The sequence below is a fragment of the Nicotiana sylvestris genome, chromosome 5 (genome assembly GCF_000393655.2).
Source record: "Nicotiana sylvestris chromosome 5, ASM39365v2, whole genome shotgun sequence".
Taxonomy (NCBI): Eukaryota; Viridiplantae; Streptophyta; class Magnoliopsida; order Solanales; family Solanaceae; genus Nicotiana; species Nicotiana sylvestris.
The window spans coordinates 38,557,974-38,567,929 of NC_091061.1; the positions used below are offsets into that span (position 1 = coordinate 38,557,974).

General features: G+C 36.4%; 1 protein-coding gene across 1 annotated transcript; it reads right to left on the reverse strand.

Moving 5' to 3' along the window:
* Positions 1 to 3,398: 3,398 nt before the first annotated feature.
* On the reverse strand, positions 3,399 to 3,851 carry LOC138868530 (uncharacterized). Its single transcript, XM_070146085.1, has one exon. It carries the CDS (start codon positions 3,849 to 3,851, stop codon positions 3,399 to 3,401), a length of 453 nt encoding a protein of 150 aa, XP_070002186.1.
* Positions 3,852 to 9,956: the final 6,105 nt, after the last annotated feature.

Sequence of the window (9,956 nt, forward strand, 5' to 3'; positions counted from 1 at the left end):
GATCCGGTGAATACCTGTAGTTCCTTTTCTACTTCAGGAACTATCCCTAGGCTGAAGTCCGCCATAAAATCTGCTAAAACCTGTGATTTTATTGCAGTTCTAGGTTGGTATGTGATATCATATTCATTGAGTTCTATTGCCCATTTGGCTAACCTATCTAACAGTTCTTGCTTGCGCAATATATTCCTTAAGGGGTAAGCGATCACTACAGAGATAGGGTGACATTGAAAATAAGGTCTCAACTTTCTAGATGCCATGATTAGTGCTAAAGCAAGTTTTTCTAAATGAGGATATCGAGTTTTAGTATCCAAATAAAGATTTGCTAACATAATAGATTAGATATTGTTTACATTTGTCTTCACATACTAACACGTCACTTACCGCTATTATTTTTGATATAGCGAGATAGATGGGTAGCCTTTCTCTATCCTTCGGTTTAGCCAGCAACGGTGGGTTTGATAAATATGCTTTTAGATTTTTGAGTGCTTGTTGACACTTATTAGTCCACTCAAATTGGTTTTGCTTTTTCAACACTGAAAAAAACTTAAAACTTTTCTCCAAATATTTAGAAATAAATCTTCCCAAAGAGGCTATCCTACCCGTCAGCCTCTGCACCTCTTTATTACTAGTGAGTATGTCTGGTATTTCTTCAACGGCTTTGATATGTGCAGGGTTTACTTGTATACCTCGGTTAGAAACAAGGAAACCTAAAAACTTACCTGAAGCCACGCCAAAGGCACATTTTTCGGGATTTAACTTCATATTGAACTTGCGGAGAATCTGAAAAGTATCTGACAAATTGTTGGTCCCAAACTCACACGCAAGTATACGTAGTCGACAAGTAATATAATGATAAGTTGAGTGTCGAACCCACAGAGACTTGTGTAAACTACTTACTAAATCGCTAAAATTGTTATTCAATCCAGCTAAAATTAAAGTCCAATAATATGATTATATTATACTACAATTCTAACTAATAACTAAATTATCAAGTAACAAGATGATTGTTGTGTATTTAGTAGAGACAAATATTCCAGGGTTGTGATCGATTCACCATTTGTATTGTGTTCTCATTAACTCTCCCTTTCATATAATTCACTCATGGTTGCTAATTAATCGATAAATGCTCTCATAGCCTTCTCCCGAAGTACTACTCACCTATTCTCAATAGATTAATGCCTATATTCCTATTAAATCAATCTATTAAGAACGCACTAAGATCACGATATTTAATTAAGCACGGTGACTAGGTATATTCCTATCCTAACCACAAATCCGCTCCCCCTAAGTGCTCTCTTCAATTCTTCTCTAATCTAAACATGGCTTTCCCAAAAATAGCATAGATAGTAAATAGAACCTAACTGCTGGCTAGATAATTAAGCAATTAAACACAGAATTGAAGAAACAACAATATATATTGGTGAATTATAATCAAGGTCAAGTCAACGTTAAACAATAATATTCATGGCTAAATCACAACCCCGGAACAATGGGTGTTTAGCCACTCATGATAAAATCAAACAATTGCATAAGTTTTGAATAATTGAAAATACTAGAAAAGATGAAGAAACCTGAGATGTTCTTGTGTGTATTTTTGCTCCAAATTGCGTCTCTCCAGGCTAAGCTCTGTCAAAAGTCCTCAAAATATCGTTTTTATATGTATTTATACCAAGTAGGGTCTGGCCCAGACAAAAACACCTTCTCCTGCGTGAAATAGGACTCTGGCTCTATGAAATTTGTACAGTCGGGCCGCACCATGCGTCGTGCCATGCATCACACTAATGGAAATTATCAGCAGCCTCAACTTTTCGCATCAGGCAACATTTTACACTGCTGCGCCGCACCTTGCGGCGTCCTATGCGGCGCGGCAGTGTAATTTTCTCAGAGTGAACTTATTTCGTCCTCTTTTAACATCCCGACTTAGTACACGACCTCTGAACACGATCCTGACTTAATGTCTTGGGCTTTTACTCAGGCTTCAAAGCTCCAAATCACTTGAATTCATTCCATAACGCCTACATAGATCGGAATCACTCCTACAAGGCATAAAACACATATTTAGTTCAAAACACTAGCGATTAAAGCTCAAACTCAATTAAATTGCAGTAAATTAGAGTGCAATAAGCGACTAAAATACACAATTATAGCCTATCATCACAAATATTAGACATGATCCCCCGCCTGTGCTGACTTGACCAGCATGTCATCAATGTAGACTTCCATAGTTTTTCCCAGGTGTTCTTGGAACATTTCTGTTACCAATCTTTGGTACGTGGCTCCAACATTCTTTAATCTAAAAGGCATGAATTTATAATAGTAAGTCCCCCTATCTGTGATAAAGGAAGTTTTTTTCTTGTCTAAACGATCCATCTTTATATGATTATATACTGAATAGGCATCTAAAAAACTCAACAACTCATGCCCTGCAGTAGAATCAATTAGTTGATCTATATGCGGCAAATGAAATGAGTCTTTAGGACAAGCTTTATTTAAGTCAGTATAATCTACACAAACTCACCATTTCCCATTCTTTTTTGGTATTACTACAGTATTAGCTAGCTAGTTAGGATATTTTACCTCTAGTATGGACCCAATTTTTAAATGTTTTTGTACCTCATTCTGAATCACCTGATTTTTGAAGGATCCTTGCTTCCTTTTCTTCTGTTTGACAGGTGGATATGATAGATCTTCATTTAGCTTGTGAGTCATCACCTCCGGTAGTATACCTGTCATGTCTGAATGCGACCAAGTAAATCAATCTACGTTAGCTTGTAAAAATTTGACAATCTTCCTTTCATTTATGGGCTTAGCTTCATTCCAATATAAACTTTTCTATCTGGCCACTTCTTGGAAAGCATGATAGCCCGAGTTCTTCTATTGTTGTTTCAATGTTTTCATTCTCTTCTGGCTCTTGAACGACATTAGGCCTTGAATTTACGTCAATTTGTCCACCTTCAGTTGAAGTTTGTGCTACTGTGTCCTCAACCGAATTCTATAATTGCTATTTTTTATCTGCACCATCGTTCGCTATGCTCGAATCCGCCACTGAATTGATACTTCTAGAAGCATGCTGATCTCCACAGGTTTGTCTAATTTCCCATTATGAAGGGAACTTAATAACTTGATGTAAAGTAGATGGAACATCATCCATATCATGAATCCAAGGCGTGCCAAGTATCATATTATACGCCATGTCCCTATCTATTACTTGGAATTTTGTATCTTTGACAACTCCTTCTGCAAATGTGGTAAGCACTATTTCTCCTTTTGTAACAACGCTTGAATAGTCGAATCCAGATAAGGTACGTGCTTTGGGCACCACTTTGTCATCAGCTTGCATCTCGTTTTACCACCCTCAAAAGACTGATATTTACGAAACTACCTGGATCAATCAAAACTCATTTCACATTAGTATCATGTACAAGTAAAGATATTACCAGTGCATCGTTGTAAGGGATCATCATGTTATCTGCATCATCAAACGTTATACTGTTTTCTTTTAAAACTTGGCGAACTCGCTTTTCATAGGTAACCGTGACTTTTGAGGTCTTTTTTGCAGCTGTATATGTCATGCCGTTGACCTCCTCTCCTCTCCTTATCACATTAACCGTCCTTTTTGGTAATGGAGGTTTTGGTGGCTCTTGTCTATTCTTCATAAACGTTTGCTTACCCTTTTCACTAAACAAATCGACTAAATAACCTTGTTTTAACAAATGCTCTATTTCACCTTGTAGCAATCTGCAATCTGCTGTTTTATGACTGTGGTTATTATGAAACTCGCACCAGAAATCTGGATTTCTTTTGCTAGGATACGATCTAATTTCTTTTGGCCACCACACCTTATCTTCCATACTTCTTAAAACAACTACCAATTGAGAAGTACTAACATTGAAACTATAATCACCAATCTTTGCCTTTGTATTAACATTGTTGTCCCGCACATCTCGCTCTTTCTCGAACTTGGATGATGAACCCGCGTCTATGTCTCTTTATCTTGAACCATACCTTGGATTTTTTTGTTTAGAGCGGGAATCTCATCCTACTGGTCCCATGTAAGGTTCATACCAGTTCTTACCGGACCTTTTTTCGATTTTTGGTTTTCTTAAACTTGTTCTTTCATCACCCCTTGATTGAGTGATAGTGTCTTCTTCTATCCGCAGCTTCATACTGTACCTGTTGTACACATCATTCTAAGTTGTAGCAGGGAATTCTCGTAAGCTTTCCTTGAGTCTCCTTGTGGCTTCTAAGTTTTTTCATTTAAGTTACTTTCAAATTCCATGGCCGCCTAATTATCATGTATGTGTGGTAACATCATTCTTTCATATTGAAATCTATCCACAAATTCCCTAAGTAGCTCAGTATCTCCTTGTTTTATTTTGAAGATGTCTTCCATCCTCTTCTCAACGTTTTGAGCTCCCAAATGTGCTTTTATAAATGAATTTGCAAGCTCAGCAAAAGAATCAATAGAATGTTCTAGTAAAAGAGAATACCATGTTAGTGCTCCTTTCGTGAGTGTTTTGCCAAATATTTTACCAGTACCGACTCAATTTCTTGCTTGGTTAAATCATTACCTTTCACGCCAGTTATAAACGCAGTTACATGATCTCGTGGGTCGGTTGTTCCATCATACTTTGGAATATTGGACATTTTAAACTTCTTTAGAATCGACAAGGAAGCTGCACTTGGCTTCCAGCTCTATTTTAAATATTTGTCAATATCCACTCCTTTAATCACAGGTGGCACACCAGGTATTTGTTCTATGCGATCGCTCTGCTCCTTGGACTGCTTCTGCAAAGTTAGTACTAAACTTTGTAAATCAGAATTATTTGGTGTATCTGAACTTCCATCGCGAGATTTGCTGGGAGTTCCTCCGCTTCCCGAATTAGCAAGTCCCTAGCGTGGGTTTTCTATGGTTGCAGTGTTGTTTGGAGCATTGCTGATGTGTTCCGCAATTAGTTGTTTTAATGTGTCCACAGTAGTTTGCTTGTCTCCTTGTGGATCATTCGTGTGTAATGTTGATCTTTGAGGTGTCCCCTCCCGAGACTATCGAGGAGAATTTTGAGGTGAAGGGATTGGAGTTCCTCCCTCCTGTTGGTTCTGTTGGTTCAATTGGTTGTTGTTGTTGTTGGTAGTTGATATGATTGTTTGAACAAAAAGTGAATTTGGAGAGTGAAAAGATTATCAGATTCGTGGCAATGGAACCAATTTGTTTAACCAAAAATATATCTTTCGATCAAAATCTAATTTAAGAAGGAAACGGGTTACTGATAACCAAGTTTAGCTTCACTTTCTCAATGGTATAAAAGGAAAATAATAAGAATGACTAAGGAAATAATTGATTGCAAAGTCAAAGCAGAGAATTTCGAGAAAGTAGAAAAGTAAAGTGTATATTTCAATATTGCCTCACATGTGTCTTTACAAGTGAAATTCTTTTCTCTTATATAGAGATTTACAAATATAATGTTTCCTTTCATTAACGGCTAAATAATTATGAGCTTTAATGGCTTTAATGATCAGTTAGAATTGGTAGTCGGATGAAGATTCTATAACGATTATGATTCTTCCTCCTCATTAATTGAAGATTCATGAATTTTTTCTTTTTATTGTCTTGATTCATTCTGCTCGTGTCTCTTCATCGACTAATTTAGGCTCGAGCATAGGCGCCCTTTCGTCTCGTGAGTGATTTGCTCGTAGCTCTTGTAACTCGTACATCTTTTAATTTTAATATTCCAGTTGTCATCTTCTCACTATTTCACATATCATGGTTTATCAGCCAAATGTAATTCCACATGTATTATTTATTTTCCACCAATACAATGGCAAAACCTATATTCAAAATACATCACCAAACTAAACAGGTCTAAGCCCGATAGAGTAAGGCCATAACATCCAAAAGTTAGCTCCAGTTTGGCCATAAAATTTGTTTTTAAATATATTGGCACAAAGCAAAAACGAAATAGGTTCATATAAATTGAAACAGAGAGTATTTGGTTATAAAAAGTGATCAGCTTTTGGGCAGTTTCTGAAGGTAATTTTTTCAAGTTTTATAAAATGGTTTGGACTAGTTTTTCACTCATAAAATTTAAATTTTTTTCAAGTAAAATATATGTGCAAACACAATTCAACTTCCAAAAATTATTTTTTGTCTCATCTTCAAAAATTCCCTTTTTAAAGTTTCAGCCAAATTTATGTAAAAATGCTAGCTTAAAGTACAATTGCAAAAATAAAATAAAAGAAAAGGTAAACCAGAGAAGCTTTAACCACCACTAAACTAAGTGAATAGGCTCAACGCTGAAAAAACTGAAACTCGATATTACATTCAGCCACGTAGTCTTTTAGTACTCCAATATGCGCTTGCAATATTGCACAAGAAAGGTAAGGGATGAGAGATGGGTATAGAGAGTATTCAGTAAGTATCATCAATCATTCCCAATAAATCGTGGTAAATTAATTAGTTAACATTTTTATCAAATTTTTAATTTTACTTATTTATGTATAATTAACTTATAAAAATTTAATTGTGTCAATATCTCTTATACTAATCGAGTATAAAACTTAAACTCTGCTGAGATGGCTTAATTATGTAAAGTGGCTAGATACTTGTAAAGTAGCTATTTGCTAGTTAATTAATTTGTAAAGTGACTATTTTAGCTATTCATTTAGTTAGACAACTTTGTATATATACTCAATATCGATATCAATAAAGTAGTCAGTTTATTCCATAGATTCTCTCTCTCTCTCTCCATCATGTACTCTCTCTATCTCTCTGACCTCCATTGTTGCTCGATTCAAGCTTGAGTGAGGTCATGTTGTATGTAATAAACATGGTATCAGAGCTCGGTCATTCCATTACATCATCTCCCAATCATCTACTTCTCTCTTTTGTTCGTTATAATTTTTATTTTGCCCTAATCTGATCAATTTCTATGGTCAGTCTCGTTTGGCCCTAATTCGAGTGTCTAAACAGGGGCTTCTTCTTCTAATAGCGTAATACTAGCATAATTGGTCTCAATTACTTGTGGATGTGGATGATTTGAGCGAGGTAGCTAGTACAACAGTGAATGTCGAAGTTGAAGGAAATTCCAAAATCAATCCAAGCGATCCTTTGTATTTGCACCCATCGGATAATCCCGGTGCTATGCTTGTGTCTGTTCCTTTCAGTGGAGTTGGCTATCGGTCATGGAGGCGTAGTGTATTATGAGGATTGTTGGTTAAAAATAAATTAGGGTTTATAAATGGTGAATGTAAGAGTCCAGACCCTCACTCACCCACATTTCATCAGTGGGAGCGATGCGATGATATGGTGACCTATTGGATCCTCAATTCTCTTTCGAATGACATTGCAGATAGTGTTGAATATGCGAATGATGCTATAGAGTTATGGATTGAGCTAGAAGATCGATATGAGCAAACAAATAGAGCTAGACTTTATCAAATTCAAAAGGAAATAAATTATACATCTCAGGGAACCCTTGATATCACCAGCTACTATATGAAACTGAAAAGGTTTTGGGAAGAATTAAGCACTTTGAGTAAAAGGTCCTAGTGTAGCTATAATTATACTTGTGGTGCCAAGGAAAACTTCTACAAAGCTGAATATGATAGGCGGCTAATACAATTCCTCATGGGTTTGAACAAAACATACACTGTAATTCGAGGAAACATCCTCATGATGAACCCATTACCAAAACTGGCTTAAGCTTTTTCCTTGCTGATACAACATGAGAGATAGAGGGAAATCAAACCAAACACTCAATTATTTATTAAGTCCACTTCATTGAATGCTACCAGCTTTAAATCCAACATTTATTGGACCAATTACTCACCCAATAGCGACAACCACAATGGATATGGAAGGGGAAGGACCATATGTGACTACTGCAAGAAGCCAGGGCACACTAAGTGCTATAAATTACATGGTTACCCTGACAATTAAGGATACCCACGCAATCAAAATCCAAATCCAAATCAAGGCTTCAATCAAAATCAAGGTTTTAACTAAATTAGAGTTTCAACAAGTGAAAAAAGCGGTGGATCATGTTCATCCTGACACACCCTGCAACAAGGTAGAGGAAACAAACGACCTGAATGAAGATTAGAGCATCAGTTTGTCAAATGAGCAATATGGACAGATCATGAATCTGCTGCAACACTTTCAATTTGGGAATGGAGGAGAGAATGCAAATGCTGTCAATCCTATCAATGGAGCTATGAACTTTGTAGGTATAATAGTCTGCACTTCTCTATAAATTTTGGTAATTGTCATGTAAGTGTTTCGAAAAACAAGACTGATTCCTAGATACTAGACTCATGGGTTTCAAATCATACAACTTTTAACAAATCCCTACTTACCAACATTATGACACTACCTTATCCACTCCTAGTTGTCCTCCCAAATGGATATAAAGTAAAAGCAACAGAAATTGGTAGTGCAATACTTGTGCCTGACATCACCTTACATAAACTAATGTTTATACCCTCCTTCAAATACAATCTAATTTTCATTCACTGGGTAGCCATTCCAAACCCAAAAGCATAGGATCTTTCACTGATAATCTTTGTATTCTGCCGGCCCCTTCAATGAAAAGGCCTCTGGAGATTGATAAGGCTTGTGATGGTGTGTACTTTCTCTGCCAAAAGTGTCTAAGGAACAAATACTCAGGTCCTGCAGTCAACAATTCAGTTTCTTGTCTTGATGATGGGACTCACTGCACACACAACTCACCCATTCATAGTCACTCATCTGCATATAGCTCATTCTCCACAAATAAGTGTGTGTCTCTCCCTTTTGTAAATAGTTCAAGTTCATGAAAATCAGAGTCCTAATCTGAAGTCTTGTGCATCTATTGGTTATGATGTGAATATTCTGTGGCATAATAGACTAGGGCATGTACCATTTGTCAAAATGAGAGGGATCTCCTATATACCTGTCCTTTTTCCATCCAAATAACCTTTCCTCTGTTCTATCTGTCCAATGTCCAGACAAGGGAGACTACCATTTCCACAAAAAACTAATTTCACTACTAAAATATTTCAGTTACTCCACATAGATATATGGGGACCTTATCATGCGGTAACACATAATAATTACAAATATTTTATTACAATGGTAGATGACTATAGTAGGTGCACCTGGACCAATCTTTTAACATGTAAAAGTAATGCCCTACAGGTTATAAAAACCTTTATTTCCATGGTTGAAACCCAATTCAAGACCAAAATCAAAGCAATTCGATCTAACAATGGTTCAGAATTTATAGTATATAAGTAAACCTATTTTTCTAGTCCAAAGTTATTATTCACCAAAGGACCTGCCCTTACACACTACAACAAAATGGCATAGTAGAGAGAAAACATAAATATCTCCTAGAAACTGCGAGGGCACTCTTGTTTCAATCTAAATTACCTGTGAAGTACTGGGGTAAGTGCATTCTATATGCAACCTACATCATAAAAAGATTGCCCTCTTCCCATAGCCACCCTAAATCTCCATTTGAATTACTTTACAAAAGAAAACCAACATACTAGCACATGAGAACCTTTGGATGCCTGTGCTACCCTTCTGTTCCAAAGGTGCATAAGGAAAATTTTGAACCTAGAAAATTACCACAGATATTTATTGGTTATCCCTATGGTATAAAGGGGAACAATGTCTTAAGTCTTTCCACTAAAAAGATACATGTCTCTAGGGATATTGTCTTCATTGAGAGTGTGTTTCCCTTTACTCTATCACCTGAAAAAACATCTTTTCCTTCTGTCTTTAATCCTGCCCTTTCAATGATCACACTCCCAAGGATACTAAACATCTTTGTTATAAATGATGATGGCACAAGTGTTATATACAATCAACCTTTTGAGTATGGTACTCCTTTACCAACTATAAGGTCCTCCAAATTAACTGAGTCTTCCACTACTTCTCACCACAATACAAAATACCACAGTCTTCAAGTCAAAGC

Bases quoted from the DNA above. Each gene is read 5' to 3' on its own strand.
- LOC138868530 (XM_070146085.1), bottom strand. From the start codon at position 3,851: ATGGAAGATAAGGTGTGGTGGCCAAAAGAAATTAGATCGTATCCTAGC.